Here is a 19,033-nt window from a genome sequence, read left to right as displayed (position 1 = left end):
CTTTTTAAATTCACCAAGCTCACTTTATGTCTTACACATTTTTGCCCTTTATGCTTTCTCCTAGTTTTTTTATTATTTTTATGACATTTGCAGTTATGAAGGAGACCTAAGGTACTATCACATCTTCCTTTAGAGGGAGACTTTCTGAGGATCTCACTCAGCTGCAGTCACACAGCAGTGTCATGGTTCACAGTGGTCCCCTTCAGGCTTGGTGGAGGAAAGACCAGAAGACAGGAGGTGGACTTGTTGTCCTGGTAAGAGGGTTTCCCTGCCTCCATCTGCATTACTTTACACCCACATCTGCTGCTGATTTCCTGTTCATATCTCCAGTTGAGTTTTCAGTCACCCTGCCCCTAGCTGAAGTGTCCCCTGCATGTGTGTGCAACAAGTCAGGCACTGAACTGCAGAATTTCCACATTTCCAGTCTCAATGAGTCTATTCTTGTTAACAGTATCAGCACAGCTCAAATCTCTCCAGGAAAGCATTTAGTTATACAGTAATCTGCTGGTCAATTGAACACCTACTTCAGTGTGAGACAGTGCGGCTCCAAGAGTGTGATGTAAGGCTGGTCGCAGAATAGATGAGGTCACTAATGTTAGACATTGCACTGTTTGGCTCTGGAAAAAGATATATTATCCAAAAATAACATGAGATACAAAATGGAGCCTGTTTTATAATATGGTAGGTCAACCATGAACACAATAGTGAATAGCATATTATGTCAGGATTACATGTTGGTCAAGTGCTCTCAGAAAGAAATGGACATTTGACCCAAACAGACAAATACGGTCATCGTGTCACGTTTGTGGTCTCTTCTCAGTACGTTATTCAGCTGGTTGTCACCCAGGACATGTCTGGACTCAGAGGGTATACAAAGAGGCCTAGTGTGACCCAGAGCCAGGCAGACCTAACCTAGACTGGCCCAGGCCAGCACTCTGACCCAGGGTCACATCCAGCCAATCTTAGCCAAAAACCAATAAACACAGGCCTTGATCCCTACATCCGTACTCCCTCAAACATATAGCTCTCACAATACACCCCCTCTATCGTCTTAAGACTGTTGAAACACACACATTCTGCCCAAGTGAGGGGGCAAGGCTGGGGGGGCTCTGGCTGCTGACGGACACACGTAAACAGCACGGCTCACACAAACACACATGCAGCTAGACAAATAACACTAAAAACCAAGCAGGCTGGACAGAGGGACAGCACCAATGAAAGACATTTCTAAACAAGCTGTGTCTCAGAATGGTAGCCCGCACAGATGCACTTTCACCACAGTCTGTGACAATATGTACACATGCATTTGTGCGTGTGTGTTGAAGTATGTGTGCGAATGCCCTGAACATGTCTGGGGTCTGCGTTTGGGGAGATTTACGCTAACTGCTGCTGTTTAAATACTCGGGGCCCGCCAAGGCCTTTTCACCTTACTCAACACATTACCACAAGTCGACCTTCAAATAAAGCTTCCAGGCTGGTAAGTCTCCCCCTTGGGCCCCTAGACAACCCCCACAATCCCCTCCACCCATCCCACTCTGTCCCAGCACTCCCTCGCCTGGCTATGCGTCACGGCTCCATGGATGACAGGTTAATGAGGAGAAAATATTTTTACAGGATCGCATTTCGACGGAGCCCTGAGAACCAATGGCAGAGCTTTTATGGGCATCAGCTCACAGACTGGGCACTTTTATCTCTTTATCTCCTCTGGCTTTATGGGCAGGCGAGCTGTTACGCCTGTCTGACACAGACCACTGCTTACTGACTTGAAGTCAAAGCCGCAGACCCTAATCTTGGTCTTAAAACCCCACCTCAAACTTCTAACTGCAAGACCAAACCAGAGGTTATCCACCCACACTCTGAATATATGTCTAACTGCATTTATGAGACCAGCTCATTCTGTCCAGTAGTGCTTATCAAAGATCTGAACGCATTCCCTTGCCAAAAAGAAACTAGGCGTTTCAGACAAAGTGGCGCAGCTGCAGCAGGTTTGAAAATAAATAGTGGTGAAGTTAATGGCAAGGCAAACACCTCAGGCTGGCAGCTAGAGGGCTCTGGATCAGCTCAGCATGACACCATCTCTAAACTCTCATTTTTGCCCTTGTGACCTTCACACCTCCCCCTTGCTCTTACACTCCTGCCACTCGCCTTCACCCAGCTCCATCCTTCCACCAGCAGTAAGACAGAATCATCTGACCTGACCTCTTGAACTATGCCCCTTCAGACCCTCACCCTGTCAGCACTCCTCCTTGGGGGTGCCAAGCAGTGACTGCCCCCAGACTGTGATGTAGCCTGTTAATGATTTGTTAAAAACACAACTGTGGCAGCACAGAAGGAAAACAAAAAGAGATGATGAGGCATAAAAGAGAAGAGAAATTATCAAAAACTTTAAACAAATGTTTCTGCTGAGAGGTGCGCTGTTGGTGGTCTCCTGTCGAGTTAAATCAAACAACGTTGTTTCTGTCAGAAAGGCTCTAATTTAAGACAGGGGGAAGGGAGAGAACTGGAAGGCAGAGAAAGGGGTATGCTTTCGCCTATAAATTTCACAGACAGGGTGAAAATGGGCCTGGTTGGGTTTGATCTTACTTCGATGGGCACAGGTTTTAAAGTGCACATTGTTGGAAGGTAACGCTACTGGCATAGCACAAAACAAACCTTTTAAAAACCAACTGAATAAAGAAAGAGAGAGCTAACGAAACAGAAGTATGATGGTGAACACATGAGAAACACCATCCGTCCGTTTCAACATGGAACACTGCACTCACCACATTAGCTTTATACCACCTCTATTTGAGCCATTGTGACTTAGTGCATCTTAGCATGCAGATATGACAATGGGAGGAATAGGTAAGTCCTGCCTGCTAGTGAAGTGAAAACTTTAGACTAAATGAACAAAATGTGTTGCCATATTTTATCTCTGAATGAAATCAGTTGAAAGTTTTTTTCAGTCCGATCCCTTCTCTCCCTCAATCTTTCATCCCGCCAGCATGGTGGCTGGTTTCTTGAACAGTTGCTGAAAGAAGAATGGAAACAAAAAAGAGGAAAAAGGGGTGGATGTACTGTGCCTGGACCTGTAGGACCTGTGAAGCGTAAACCCACAGTTCCACACAAACAGTGCAGTACACTGTAAACCTTTTCAACACAACTCATCAAAATCTATCAGAGGGTTATAGCGTTTATGCCAGGAGCACAACAATAATCAACAAAATACGTAACAAAGCAATGCCCTCATGAACAAATCCAACACTTCCTTAAACAACAAGAATAGAAAAAAGAAAAAAAAAAAGAATGCTTTGTACCCGCATGGTACACAGGGTAACACTCTCAAACCCACCCCTAGATGCCTCAAACTCACTCACTGTCACTCTTAATCTTCCCAGATGTACAACAAGTGACACACAGAATGTAAGGTCACACACGTACACATAACACTGTCTGAATGGGCCCCTTCAGCGAAAATAACATGCATGCAGAGTCCTGATAGCTGTGCCTCGGAGCCTTTTAGCATGTCGTAACCTGCCACTGCGTACCTGGAGAGGAGAGGGACTATTTGAGGAAGAGGTTCACTACATTAACATACTGTGTGCTGCTGGTTATTGATGGCACTGCAGTGCTTCGGAAAGATGAGAGATGTTGCTCTTTTTGGATCAGCTGTTCAGAACTGAGCCAACTGAACTGAAAACAAAATCAGTGACACAAAGTTTAACTGTTCAAAGTGTACCTGAAAAACATCTGTGTGCAGGTGTGTATTTGTGTGTCCTGAGAAAATGAGCTCCGATGCACATGCCTGAGCCGGGAGGCACTTGTGTCATGTCTAATTGATGTCACGAAAACTAAGCTCATGCAGCAGGTGACAGAAAAGCCCACAGGCACACACTGATTAAGGAAAACATTCGAATAGCAGCAGCGGACTGAACACCTGGATGGATTAATTTCAGGTCCACTGAATTCAAAAGCTCTGACCATGTGGAAAACTGCTGGCTGCTGTTAGAGAACTGACCAGCTCTGTGTCACTGTTTGTTGTTTGTGCATGAAAGGGAACGGAGGTGCAGCTGCCGCGAAAGGGCTCTTTAAAAGTCAGTGAAGTACCACCGGGAAACGAATAATCCTTTTCATCTTGCCTCCTTTTCTCATTTGGCACACATTTTGTCACTCCTTTTTTTTTTCTCTCCATCTGCCCTCTTCCTCCTCCTTTCACTTATTTTGCTCACTCCTTCATTCTTCCTCTCTGTGGAAAATTTAATGGTTTCCTGGGCTCAGAGCGAGACATTCTTTCACTGTGAACAATAATAACAAGAGTAAGAGCCACTTCATGTAACTCTCTCACTCCCTCACCAAGTGGGTAAAACTGGGTATTCTGTCTGTGTGCGTATTCTGTAAGTGTGTGTGTGTGTGTACGTGCACGCATGCCACACTTGAAGAGTGTTTCATCTGTTTTGACCAGGTACTGCAGACTGGTAAAGCCAAGTGGGTGACCGCCTCGTTTGTTATCATCAAAGTCTGCTTATTCAGTACTTAAATGTAACTGACACAGACAAGTGCTCACACATACACACATCTGTACAAAGAAATGGAAAATCACTACAACGTGGAATGGATCTTTTACTCTTTCTTCTGTCCAAAATAAAAAAAAGTGGAAATTTATAGAATGAAAGATAATGAAACTCTAAGTACGTTTTGCGAGCTGCCGAAGCTGGATGGTGGAGTTATTGGAGGACAAGGGAATAAAATATGGTGAGGAAAGCGTGAGTTCAAGTGCAGGTTAAGGCAGTTGTTTATGGTTTAGGATAAACATCCTAATGCACATCATATCAAGAGCTGAACTCAATCTCAGGCACTATAAGAAAACAAAATGGTGCCAGAGTTTCACTGAGCCTGCAGCCTTTTTCATTAGGGAAGCCCCAAGTAGTGTGTGAGCGCCTCTGTCACCGGGCAGATGTACACTTTCAGTGTTTGTTCACATTTGACCACAATCCAAACAAGCTACAAATATGCTGTGTGACATTTCAGGAAAATAACAAGCCAGAGAATTTAGCTCTATAAGCCACAAAGACTCAGCTACTCTGTCTGAAGTCATGAGAGTGGTTAATTCAGATGACTTTTAGCTACACATGAGAGGCAATGTAAAAAAAAAAAAAAGAAGAGTGGCAGGAGGGCCAAGACCTTTGGTCTCATTTAGCCTCCAACAGCTTCACCTTCTGCTCTCTACAGCTCAACATCAGAGGGCCAGGGAGGGCCAAAGGACCAGGGACAGGAGCCAGGGGCAGGATGTCACGTCTAACCCTCAACCCACCAGCCAAACCAGCAAGGCTCTGTGGGACGCTCCGTCCCAGCTTTGAGAACAAAGGAGAGGGTCTGACACTGGCCAGGCAGCCCCCTGTTCCTGGCTGGACTCCAAGTCTTCTAGGACTCTTTAAGGCTGCTCTACAGGACCATGTCCAGGCTTTGGCACTGCCAAGACATTTTCAACCCATCGCACATGGAGCTGTTCCCCTGGGCATGCAGAGATGTGACCTGGCAGAAAGGTCTTTCTTCCCAACACAGAACACAATAATACACAAGAATGGAAACACAAATAAGAATCAGTCCACTCTTGCACTGTAGCTGTACACGGCCCAATCCATAACATAAAAGAACAGCTCAGGTGGAGGCAATATGTCTGTGAACACTATATAAAGTCACCATAAAAAGTCTTTCACAATACTGCTGGTGTCAATTACATAAACAATGCAGTTCTATTGCTCCTCGGGGAATGAGAGCACTGTATGAACAATTGTGTGAAATTCCACAGAGAGGAAACTGGTTTCAGATTATTTCTAGTATTCCTCTCAGCATGTTGTGTTAAGCAAGGCCCTTCAAGCTTCAGGCCATGTCGACATTAATGAAGATCAGATTCAATTATTAACTGTGATCAGAATCACAATTCTCGGATTGACTGAATTTACAAAACAATAAATTATTAAAATATCTTCTTTTTCGCTCTGTTGGTCAATTAGAGCTTGAAGAGTTTAGAGTTAGGCCCTAAATAATTGTGCTGGTGAAGTATGTCGGCAGTGTTTGTGAAGGGTTTGCATGCTGAAAATCATACACAAGACCTTTTGATATGTTCTCTATATTATAGTATTCAGTAATATTAATTATAGTAATAGCAATTTAGTCATTTAATCATTTTAGTAATTTATCCAAACTTTCAAATATTTCCAAAATGTTTAAAATTTGGATGTGAAAAGGGCAGAGAAGAAGGCACATTTTTTTTGTTTTTAAATATGTCCACATTAGTGTGGACAAAATCTCAGACAGTGATGGTGATGGGTACAGAGAGTTCCCAAAGAAGTGGCTAATGGAAAGCAGGGGGTAGGTGGATAAAATGGAGAGAGGGAGTGGTGTTGAAGGAGTTTGAGTGGTGTCCAGCCGGGTTCAAGTGCTGGTGTTTTGGTTCTTAAAGAAGCAAGAAGCAAGACTGAGATCCAGAAACCAGTAAACCTCCAACACAATGACAGCGGAGTTTAGGGGCTCCCCATCTTAGAGACCTGAACAATTCCACAGTATGTCAGTGCATTAATGAACTACTCCGGCTCATATGCAAATCAGACAATGGAGCGAGACACTGTGCATGCGCTGAGAGTGTGTTTGAGCAAGGGTGTGTTTTCTGTGGGAGTGTGAGAGCCCAAAGGTGGGAACTGGGCAACCTTCTCACCCTTGTTCTGTGTTTCTCCCCAAGGGTAAAATAGGAAGAAGTGGGGAGGTTGTGAACAAGACGCTGCAATGGCAAACACACAAAAACAGATATGGGGGGTTGGGGAGTAAATGCCAGTGCAGGGGGGGGTTAGATGCTGTGGTAACAGCGCTCTCAGACAAACAACACGATCAAGATTCAACACACAGACACATAAACAGAGCAAACACGCTCACATGCATGCCATACACAGACTCCCAAACTGAGAAAATGGGCAAAGCGCTATGCAAACCCTAAAACAAGACGTAATGGATAAAAAGATGTGGCACTTTGCCATAATCCCCAACAAGACATCACTCTCCCATGGGCAAAAACAAGCTCTGGAAACATCTGAATGAAATGACAGAGAAATAGAGGAATTAGTAGGATGAAGGAGAGAAAGAAGGGATGAATGGTAAATCTTGGCCAAACTAATGGACTTGCCTTTTTTCCACCATCCTCCTCAAGCTATAGATCTTTAAGTGGTTGTTGGTGTGATTGTGAGCATGTTTGTGAGCAGTGGCTCCAGTGAGCACGTTCGCTCATGTACGTTATGCATTTATGTAAAAGTTTCCACAGTACATCAACCGCACCTTGTGAAAATGTGCATATATCTGTGCTACACACTCCCTACAGCTGAGTTGCTGTTGCAAGCATGACCTCTCTCTCAACCTTTAATGTCTTCAGCAGCCTCGTCCTCTCTTCCTTGCCTGTAACTCCCCTCCATCCATTTTTTTCCCATCTCACTCTCTCTGTCTATACTGGGATATACTCACTCCATCACCTTTACTTAAATTTCTCCTTGTTTCTAATCCTAATCTTAACTTAAGGTTTACGGGGTATGAATCAGGTGTGGAAGTTTAATAACTTTTTCATGTGCTTTTGAGAATAAGGGTCATTTGCATGTTTCTGTTATTTCAAAAGAGACAAAAGATGTTTGATAAGGCATTCCTGATCTGCCTTTAAATTGTAATACATGAAAAAAATTAAAGCAGGTGCCAAGATTCACGTGTAAAAGAAAATGAAAAGAAGATAGACAGGCCCCTGGTGAGACCTTTGCACCTATAATAAAAATGTAGAAGAGGAAAAAAATAAGAAGGAGGTCTTCCTCTTCCTTTATGAGCAGGCAGCTGGGAAATTTAATGCCTCTCAGGATGATAGAAACTTAAATTACACAAAAGTAATCAGAGGCACAAACCACCGTGGTCACCAGCCTAAGAGGTGAGAACCAGTTCAGTGAGAAGGGTGACAGACCAAGAGAGACATATGTAAATAGTGCGGGAGAGTGATCAGCACCTTTCCTGAAACTGACACTCCACATCATCGTGATGTGCCCATAAAACAGCTGAACTTTAGAGCTTTACTGTCTGTCCTCCTACACATAACAGTGGAACACAGAACAGATCATCTCTCACGTACAGAGAGATGTTGTGGAAGTGAGGCTCAGTGTGAAACATTAAAACACCAAACAGACAGAGCAGAAACATTTGTCTCAGGCGAAATAGGCTTGCACATCAAAATGTTAGTCATATATCATTGTGACATTTTGGGCGAGCGGGGGAAGTTTTCGATGAAATATTATAAACAGAGCATGGAAACGCAACATTGTTGAGCTTAGCGATGTACATCCATTAAAATGGGTTATCATAAACAGAGAACAGAGAGGAACACAAATTCAGCAGTGTTACCATCAGGTTATCTAGTGTCTCAGAAAACAGAGTTAAAGGTTCAAACCCACTAGGACCATAGTGTTTCAACAGTTCTCTCATCCAAAAGTTTAAAATATAATACTACTATAATAAAATGTAAAAAATGATGTGGAAAACATATTTTGATCCAAGAATCAAATGCAGGCTTTACAATTCAATTTATTTTTTTTAGCATTTGATTGTCGTGACAACATCATGCTCATCTGAGCTATTCATATGGAGATGCTGATTATATGACGGTTAAAAACATGAGAAAAGTGCTGCAGACAATCCATACCTTATACCGCATCTTGGGACAGGAGTGAATGTAAAAGCCCAGGTAGTAGTAGGACAGCTTGGGGGACTGTTTCTGCAGCTGCCTGGTGAAAGCGATCTCCCTGTGGTGGGAAACACATGAACACACCTTTTCAGAGAGGTGCTGCAAAGAAAGGCACACGCTTCATGCTTTCAGAAACAGCACACTTGATTGTAGCTTGGTGTTTATTTCTTATGATGACAGCTCACTCCAGCACCGCTTTCTGTTTTTCAGTCAATCCTGGGTGGAGATGCACTGCAGAGCACCGTGTTTTAAATTTCAGATGGTGCATAATCGTATTTTCACTGAATTCACAATCATCTTGGCATCAATTTAATGAACTACACATTTTAAACTTTCCTTTTAACAATAAAATTAAAGTTCAGAACATTTAAAGCTAATTTTTAATTGTGTTTTAGTTGCAAAAGGGACAACCGATAATGACAGACCAGAACAGGTCAGCAGGTTAGAGGTGATTTTCATCACTGAACACAGCAAGCCAGACAAAGTGAAGGGTCATGTAGAATGTATTAATTAATATTACAATATTTAAGAGTAAATGAGGGTATTAAGAATTAAATAGGTACTAGCAGCTCTGACTAGAGCAGTGCCCAAGCTGAGGAAGTAAACACCCACACTCAAAAAGGCAGCTTTTCTTGGTCTCATTTCATTACACAAAAACAACTGCCTTCTCTCTATCGGCATTGAGCCCTTGAGCAGAAAAGAAGGTGGTGAAGAAAGAGGGAGAGAGCGTGTAAAATAAAGATTTAGAACCTGGAAGATTTATACAGCTTCTTCAAATACAGTAAATGTCTTTCTTGCTTTATTTTTCCCCAATAGTTTCTTCCTTAATTGCATCCTTTTACTAAAAGCCCATTTTCCCCTTTCCCTCCACCATTTCCTTCACTGTTCCATAACTAAATTCCAGCTCCTCTTTCTTCTCCCTTTTTGTTTCACTCTTCCTTCCACCCCTCTGTGTTTCACCCGCTTAAATGAAGGGGGAGAATTCCCTTTCTTACAATACTTGAGAGAGAGAGAGAGAGAAAGAGGCCTTAAAATAAAATAGATGCACTGAAAAATAAGCAATGGGACAAAGCAGGCCAAGCCAGGGAGGGGGAGAGAGAAGGAGAGAGAGTGCAGGACGAGAATATAAAAGAGGAGGGTCAAGAAAGAGAAAGGGAGGGAGAAGAGAGGCAGCTAGAGCAAGGTGCTAGAAGGTCACCCGCTTGCTGCCAGGTTCCTGGGTTCCCATCCCCTCTCCACAAAAGGGCCCGGCAGGCCTGAATTGGGGGAGGGGGGTCAAGAGAGGCGAGGGGCCCATTCACAAAAAGCCCTGTGCCCCCCCTTCACTTGAGGCCTTCACACCCCCACCTCCACCCCCATGGCAGCAGCTTGAGTCCGCCATTATCCCCTCTTCAGCCATCTGACACTCCAGCACAAGCCAATTATCAAGCCCTCTGCTCCTGCACAGCTTCGCTCATACTGATGTGCATACACATACACACCCAGACACAAAGGGCCCATAATAGTGCACACCACGAGGTGCTTACTGCTGCCTCGCATGCATGCGGAAACATTTCATTACCAAACACTACGAGAACAGTGTTGATTAGCCAGATATAAAATACAGTGAGCTACTAGTGATGGGAAGCACACAGAAGCTGATTAAACTAAGGGAATCAGCCTGAAATCACATACACATATATGTGTATATAGTCTATACAAAAAACATTAGGGATGTCCCAAGTTAGTCTGCAGAATTAAGATTGGGCCAATCCAGGTCTTTCAGATGGATAAGTTAATAGCTATGTAAAGCCCGATCCATCTCCAATCCCTCATTTGTTTACTCCGGCAAAGCAGCTGTCAGAGATGCTCCACAGGGATCCCTTAAAAACTGGAACTGTACAAAGCTGAGAACAAGTTTTAAGACAAGTGAATTGAATAGCACACAAAATAAATAAAACAGCAACCTGCAGTTCCAATCAATGACATGAGAGTATGCGGCAGCCATGTGTACCGGGCCTCTCTGGGTTTAAAAAATGTTGCTTTGCATCCGTTACATTCTGCAGGTGGAACACACCCCCGAAGAGCTGCTGCTGCTTGAACTCTGAATTAAACTGAACTTAAACTGCATTCTTTTCTTTCACATTTATACACAACACTATGGGACACTACACAAAATATAATAAAGGACTTGGATCGGGATCAGGGGCAACACACCATAATCGGGAGATCCTCATGAGAAAGTGATCCAGTTTGGACGCCAGCTGTGTTTCCTACATGGTGCCTCAGGCACCTCATTATGTGCCTCTTCTCTTCTCCTCCTCCTCCTACTTTTCTCCTCAGGGCCCATGGCAGAGGGAGCTACAATCCTGCAAGAAATTTCTCAACATCCCCCTCTCCTGTTTCTACTGCTGAATCACACGTAAACACACATACCGCTGCACAGAAGGCCAAAACACAGACAGTACAGTGCTCGTTTCTCGTCCTTTTTTAATGCCTAACATACATATTTAACCCCAGCTGTAACAAAATCCAAACTCTACGCCTGTTTTCCCAGATGACAACTGGGAAAAATGGCGCGGGGGTTTGGACAGAGTCAGCCAGGCCAAGCAGACTAGGGAGTGTCCAGACCTGATCAAAGGCCTGGGTTCTGGTGTCTGTAAACAAGCGGGAGGTTTTCAGTCCTGCTGGCTCCCTTCTCCAAGGCCTCCTCCACACACCAAGCACTTTGTGTTACTCTTGCAGTCAGACTCTTAAAAAAATAAGTGATGGGGAACCGTGTGCTTATGATGACCAGGGTGTTCCCTCTATATGAGTAGAGCCTGTCTGTTCTAACTGCTGGGCTGACTTTGTGCACGATGCACACGCAAGTGAACACTCGCAACATCCTAGCACCTGTACGCACCAACTTTGAAGTGCAGATCACCCAGTCTCGCACATCTGTGCAGAAATATTTTAAAAAGCCTTTGTCACATTATTGAGTTACATTTTACAGGAAACGCCAGATATGTGTGTCTGCAGTGGATGTGTGTGTGTTCTCTTATTTCATCTTGGCAGAGAGAACTGTCGTCAGCTGAACCACAAACAGAGAACTGCCTCAACCAATCAAGTCCAAAGAAAGAGGTATTTTTCCCCAACCTACAGTATTATGGCACTTATAGTATACAGTTCTAAGGAAAGATCAAGTCTGGGAGGGGCTGAAAAGATCAAGAGTCAGAGAGAGAGTAGGTTAAGAGGAGGACAAATAAGAGGGAATGAAAAGGGAAGAAGAAAAATGAGAAGCGCAGCACGTCCCCTCTTGAAAGGACCTACATGTTGCATTTGACAAATATCTACCCTATTCATTTTAAGACATAGTATAATTTGTGCAAATAATCCAGATTTTGCTGAGGCTTTACTGCCTTCTACATCATAATCTGGGCCACATTTGACAAGAAATCTGCTGCAAAAGATGAGAAGGGTGGGATCAGAGCAAATCATTCCATTCTCTCTGTGACAGAAGAATAATAATATGGTCCTGGTTAGATAAAAAATATGAGAACTGACACTGTCCCTGCTGTGCCATCATCTAATACAGTTAATAAAGTTGAGTTGAGAGTTGAGAAGGCTTTGGAAACAATAGAGAAAGGCTCATCTAAGTCCTGGGAACCAACCTGAGAGCAGAGTAGGAACCCAGAGACAGAGAGGCAAAGTCTGGGTGGTAGTACAGGTAGACAGAGGAAACACAGGTGGGCAAGATATCGATCACCCCCACAGCCACGATGCGTCCATCCAGCCAGTACTGCTGATGGAAGGAGCCGTAGCCCACCTCTGGCCCATCTGGAGAATATTCCGCCTGGGGAGAGGCAAAGAGAGAAGCACAGTAAGAGAAAGCAGTGACTGGTCAGAACAATAATAGTACTCTTGTGTGCAATAGAGGTTGTATGTAAAACATATACATCATAGTGGAATGAGAATGTGGTATTTATAAGGACTGTTTTCACTTTCTCGCACAGATCTCATTTCTGTGCCTTACATACACACACCTGTACGATGGTGTATTATAACCCAGGCTTTTCCCTGCCAGGCCTCACGCATTATGTGTGGGGGTGTACAGTAGCCTCACATTCAGCCTGCTAATGGCTCCCAAATGTGGAGTGAGAGAAGGAGCAGGGTGGAGTTGGGGGTGGGGGTGAAGGGGGGGGACTGGCCACAGAAACACTCCAGGAGAGGACTTTTTAATAAAAGACCCTGCATGAGCAAAATCCATTTCACCAGGCGGTGGTGGAGTGTTGCCAAGCTTTCTCCTATATACGTCTGTGTCTGCTCTCTGCATGTGGCTTGAAAGAATGTGGGTGTAGGTGTGCACCCGCGTGCTTGAGTCTACCCCATCAATAAAACAGTTAAGTGTCTGACACACATTGAGTTTCTTACAGGGATCCGCACGCTGGGTTTTTCAATCAAGTGGCTTGACTGCTTTTATCACAGAGGCTTAAGACAAGACGCTTGGGGTTAGGGTTAAAAGTCATATTAAGCTAGGGTATTGGTTTAATGTTTGTGTATGTGTGTGTGTGTACGTGTGCCTTTCTTCAGTGCACGGGTAACAGGATCCTTCGCCAACATTCATCTGGACCCAGTTAAATAGCACAGACGCTGCTAGTTATCACAACACTGAGAGAGCAAGCTCGCTTACCCAGTGCGTACACTGGGCCCACACTCTGACTAAACTAACCCTGACCAAATAGAAACAAGGCCCATACACATACACACATACACTCCCTGCAGCTTTGTGACCCCAGAGGGCTGAACATCACCAATGGGGTGACTGTGTGCCACATTCCTCTGCAGCACCATCTAAGGTTTTCTTAAGTAGAACAGGTAATAAAAATAAAACTATATCCCTCTAGCTCAGGCCCCAGACAGGTCTGATTACCTGTCTGATATAATACATACTAAAGTTCATTTATTTATTAATTTAATTATTTGTGTGAGTAAATCTGTGGGAAGGACTCCACATCACAGGACATATAATACGAGATAGAGATGATGGGGGTTTACGACACATTCGCTGTAACTGCCTGGCAGGCAGGCTAAAAGGAGGGAAGAATCAAGAATAAAAATGAACTGTTATGTGGGGGAGGGTGGCTGGGGGTGTTGAAGGGTGACAGGCACTGCATCTGGAGCAAGTACTGCACTCTATGTGGCTGTGTGTGTGTGTCTGAAGCTGGGGGAACTGTCCGTCTGTGTAAGCAAGCAGCCTGTTATTTCTTGGCACCAGTCCCCCCCCCAGAAACACTGGAGGCTTTGTCAGAGGCCCCTCGGCATCATTTAGAAGTTGTAAGTAAAAGGAAAGAACGGGAGGTGATCGGTGTGTGTAAGAGAGGGAGATTTTTCTTACCCCGCCTCGAGTACACATGCTTGAGCACAATTATATGAACATGAATGCCGGTGCAATAGATAAGCAATGGCTGTCTGAGTCTGTATGTTTGTTTATAAGTTCATACCATGTTCAAGGCTGATCTTGTCTGACTGACCCTCGTGTCACCTCACACGACAGCTTAATGGTTGTGTCCTTGCCACTGTGACAACAATCTAAACATTCTCTGGAGCACATCAAACCACCCCAGATCTTCCCCTCCAGCCCCAAATCGCTCTCATATGGCCTAAACACAGGGGCATGTGAGCAGTACGCTTATCTTGACAAATAGGGTCGGTGGTGAACTGCATGTTTGTTTCAGCCTGCTCAAAAAGACATTTGGGTAGACTTTTACTGAATCAGAGCAACTCATTATGTAAAACTGTCAGAAACAAGGGCCTAGTACATGATATCTACTTTCAGACTCTCCTTAGTTCCATAGCAACAATACAAAGACTCAGCTCAGAGATCTGGTATTAAGTTGTACCTAAGTGTAATAATGTAATATCTTGTTGAATTAGCTCATGACTGTATACCAACAAAACTGTTTATATCAAGTTTTAATACTTAACATACTGACACGACACTGTTTTCATTATGTAAATCAAAAAGGTTGTAACAATTTACACATGATGTAATTATACTGATAACATCTCCAAACAACCAAATGCCTAACAAATTCATTCCATTTTTCAGAACTTTATGGGCTCTATTTGTCTCATGTGAAATTTCACAAACATTTCAAAGGGCATTATTGTATGTGGACAATTGATTGAAAGCCCCAATTCGGACAAAAAGGGTTTAATCAGAGCAGCTGTTTTGAACACTGTATTAAAATATCAGAATGGACAAAGCCTTGGCTTGTGCTATGCGTTTATTTTAATTTCCTCACAACAATCAGTGAATTACACAATATCTTCTGTGGTTAGCACGGATTCACTTACAATTTCTTATTTATTTTTAAGAACTAACACATTTTTAAACTTCTCTCTCCTTATTTCACTCAGGAATGTGCATCTACGCACAACCACAAATATACACAAAGCAAGACCTGCAATCAAGCTGCAGGTGTAGCACAGCTCACGTCATGAGCACTTGTTATTGTCACTATGCAAAAATGCTAATTTTTCCTGTCAGAACTCTCTTGTTGTTTCACTATAGAAGCAGCTGGTAGACATTTCTACTGCTTTACATCATGAAGATTCGCATTCTCTTCCACTCAGGGTATGATTGGGGGAAAAAGAGAGACACGGAGAGGACAAAACACAGAAGGACAGACAGAGCTTCAGTGGAGTGGCTAAGGGCCTGGGTCCATAAAAAAAAAAAAAACTTAGTGACTAATTGGTGAACACCCCTGTTAATGAGTGTTTGGCCCTTGGTTAGACAGATTAGGAGGCTGTAAAGAAAAATAAAAAGAAACAGAATGAGTGCATGAACCCCACACAGCCCATAAAACCCTGAGTTTCTTGACCTCACCAAGGTCACGTGCAGTCAGAGACACCTGCATGACTGCCGCTCATCATGTTTGCAGGCATTGATGTGCCACTGTGTATCAGACAGAACAAATGTGTTTTTACTTGTCGGTTTGTTGGTGTAAATGTATTTTAAAAAAGAAAAAAAAACAGCAGAGCCAGTGACAGATGATGTTAATTATGTCTGAGTTTCAGCACAAATCCTCTGCAATTTTGATAAAACGGAGCAAAGCAACAAACAAACAAGTCAGACAACCTGGGTCTTAATTAGCTGCAGTTGAATTTGTAAGTATGCTGTTTGCATAATTTGTATAAATGCAGGCTTACATGTGAGCTGATGAACCACACAGTATGCAGGTCCATGTGGTGAGTGTCTGTGTGTGTATTTTAATAGCGCTCTGATTGGAGACAGATGGAGGCCAACACGCAGAGGTAGCTCAGAAAGCCACGCATAATAACTCCGAAATGGAGAGCATTTGGATAAGACAGAGAGAGAGAGAGATCAGAGAAAGAAATAAAAACAAGTTGGGCGAGAGGAGGCCAAACCAATGAAGACGGCCCCCTCAAACCAATCTGAGAGGAGGGGACAGAGAAAGGCAGGAAGATATGTGAGGCAGTGTGCCACAGTACGTGTGCACACACGTGTGTATGTGTGCAGACCTGTGTAATTCACTGTGCCTGGACGCCAGCCTTGACGAGGTGATAAAAGCTTGTTTCCTATAAACACTAATGATGCTCATTAGTGAAGACCCGAGGGGGCCCACGGGGCAGCACAGAGTGACTGTGTTTGTGTGTCTCTGTGTCAGTCAGTTTGTGCATGCTCTAGGACCTCAATCCTGTTAAAGTGGCTGTTATAAGTGCCCATCCTGGGTCTAATTGCTGGTGTAATTGTCCTGACCCAACACCCAACCACCGGTTGTTTCTGAAGGCTGCAGCTCACCGGGGCTGCTAAATGCTCAGTGATGCCTGGCTGCACCTACAGTACATCTCACTCAGTGACCACAGAGAATACCCACAGCTTAACCACGAACCCTCTTCCAGATGCCAACAACAGCCTTAATATTATAACCATCTCAATTTTTGATCTGTAAATAGATTACCAGCAAGATTGTATTAATTAGAGCACTAGAAGCTGACATCAAACTTCCCATGGAGCCTAAATAATTACTTCTTTTTGCTAACTTGACCAATAGCCATCTGTTAGGCCCACAAATTGATGCCTCATCAGCCTGTAATCTCTACCACACCACACAAAGTGAAGAGCAGTGGTGCGTCCCGCTCTGCCAAGGCCAGAGGAAAGGACTGGTCTGAAGACCTTGTGTTGAACACAGAAGCAACGCAATCTGGACACCACATTTCACTTCGACAGGGCTAAATTAAAACTCCTTGAATATGAAACAAAAACCCCATCCTGAAACCCTTAACACCCCCCCCTTCAATCCAGCTGGAGGGTTCCTGACTGGAGTACATTTATCCCATTTTTGAGTGTGTTTGATGAAGAACTAAATACGCAGGACATCTTTCAAATCATTATCTTCATCTATGACAGTAATTTCACCAGGACGACCTTTTCTTTGTTGGACCAAATCATTACAGGTAACACATATGGATGAACAGAGACATTTAAAGGGGGTTTTATTAAACTGTCAACAGGCCAAAGGAAATACATACCTCTAGTGGTGAATCACAAAGAAATCTCCGGAACTGTGGAGGGAGAAAAAGGGTGGGGGGGGGAGAAAAACAGTTAGTTCTCTGGGTCACCAACTTTTTTTGAAGAGGCATAAATGAAAACCATACACGTCTCCACTGCTGTCCTACATAGTTTATCCCTCCCTGTTTTCTCCTCACTCAGGTGTCACATATCAAATGCAGCCCCCCCATTCACAAAGGTGCATAAAAAGGAAAATTATATTTATACAAATGAAAACATTTAGCCTATCAACTAAAGCTCACAGTCCAGGGAGGACATAGTGACAGCTTAAATGAGCAGCATCACTGATGTCAAAACAGCCTACCTCTTAACACACTTTAAAATGCACATCAGATATCAATTACTGGGGGACTTTATGTCTGTGGAAACATTAAATATTTCTTCTACTCTCTCTACTATTTCCTGTGCTCCTTCTTTTTTAGCGCCAGGGTTGAGAGCAGTGTGTTTACAGACGAGCTGACCTGCAGGACTGGAGGACAAACGTAGCATGCTTCCATGTTTGGGGCCAAAATCATTCCGTAATGAGAAACAGGCACTGGCCACAGTGGAGCAGTGGTGGACAGCTTTACTCATTCTATCTAGCCCTCATGTACACACACCACAGTTTCAAGTTCATATTTCACAAGAAAATGCTACAATCCAGTTGTATCATTCTTTTATGCTATGCTGAACTTCGGGTCCACTGTCTTAGTGAGCAGAACAGGGGGCTACAATAGCACCAAAGTATCATAAACATAGGATGGAGAGGGTCCGGACAGGAATGAATAAACAAGGACAGAATATAAATGATGTAAAACAGCATATAAAGTAGGAGGTTACATAATGACCCTACATATTAACCAATGATTTCTCTCACTCAAACCCTGACTCCAGCTTGGGTTGGACTTATATGGGCTTATTAATGGCAATATATATACAGAAATTAATGATACCTTATACTTTGAACTAGCAGAATTTTGGGGACATAATGAAATGCCTGAAATCTGCTTAGAGTCTGTTTTTTTCCTGTGTTCTTGTTCTTTTTTTGGGGGGGGGGGGGGGGGGTAACACTTTGGAAACTTAAAATCTCCGCTCAAACACAAGCTAAAGCTGTTCATTAAAATCAGATTGTCAGTGACATCAAATAAATAACAGGCTAGTAACTGGCTTCCATCAAAAGGCCAGAACCAATCTATCAATCTAATCCCACTCTTTCCACTTCCTAATTATTGTAAGGATAAACTAATGCCAATGAAAATCGATAGGCTTACTAGCTTCTCTGCTACTCATGATTTCGTTTCTGTTGCAACTGCTAGTATTTGGAACAGGACTAGTCTTTCAAAAATATTCTGTCAATGTTTTCTGGTAAATGAAGCAGCTCTTTACTGCCATATAGTTGGAAGTGGGGGTGCTTTCCTCCTCATCCCTCTCCTGTAAGTCAGGAAGTAAGGAGGAGCTGAAGAATGCACAGAGGGAACTGAGGAGGATCAGGGAGGGGAAACAGCTCCAGGAGGAAGATGGAGGAGCAGTTGCAGCAGAACAAAGTCAGGGGAGTCTGGCTACAAGAAAACCAACTCCCAGCTTGTGGGGGACCAAAAGAGGGGGAATGATATGAACTTCTTTAACAGATCTGATCAGTCATCAACTGCCGGCAGGAAGAAACGTCACAGACTGGTTAAGTAGGCCAGTTCTGGTGTGGGATGCCCCTCACGACCCAGTGCAGGTGGGGGCGGAGAAAGGAGAATGATGGCTAAGCT

The 19,033-nt window shown here is 43.6% G+C and overlaps 1 protein-coding gene across 3 annotated transcripts in view; it reads right to left on the bottom strand.

Annotated features, from left to right (window-relative positions):
• LOC121189735 (arginyl-tRNA--protein transferase 1) overlaps positions 1-19,033 on the bottom strand; it is a 48,721-nt gene that overhangs the window by 11,414 nt on the left and 18,274 nt on the right. For all 3 annotated transcript variants that reach the window (XM_041050152.1, XM_041050150.1, XM_041050151.1), the window contains 3 exons: positions 17,258-17,290; positions 12,373-12,554; positions 8,699-8,798 (listed from right to left, as the gene is read on the bottom strand). In XM_041050152.1, coding sequence (XP_040906086.1) covers positions 8,699-8,798; positions 12,373-12,554; positions 17,258-17,290 — 315 coding nt within the window. The remainder of the gene's footprint in view (positions 1-8,698; positions 8,799-12,372; positions 12,555-17,257; positions 17,291-19,033) is intronic.

This window comes from Toxotes jaculatrix, chromosome 11 (assembly GCF_017976425.1).
Source record: "Toxotes jaculatrix isolate fToxJac2 chromosome 11, fToxJac2.pri, whole genome shotgun sequence".
Lineage (NCBI taxonomy): Eukaryota > Metazoa > Chordata > Actinopteri > Toxotidae > Toxotes > Toxotes jaculatrix.
The sequence above is the reverse complement of the archived record's forward strand: the minus strand, read 5'-3'. Positions and strand labels throughout refer to the sequence as shown.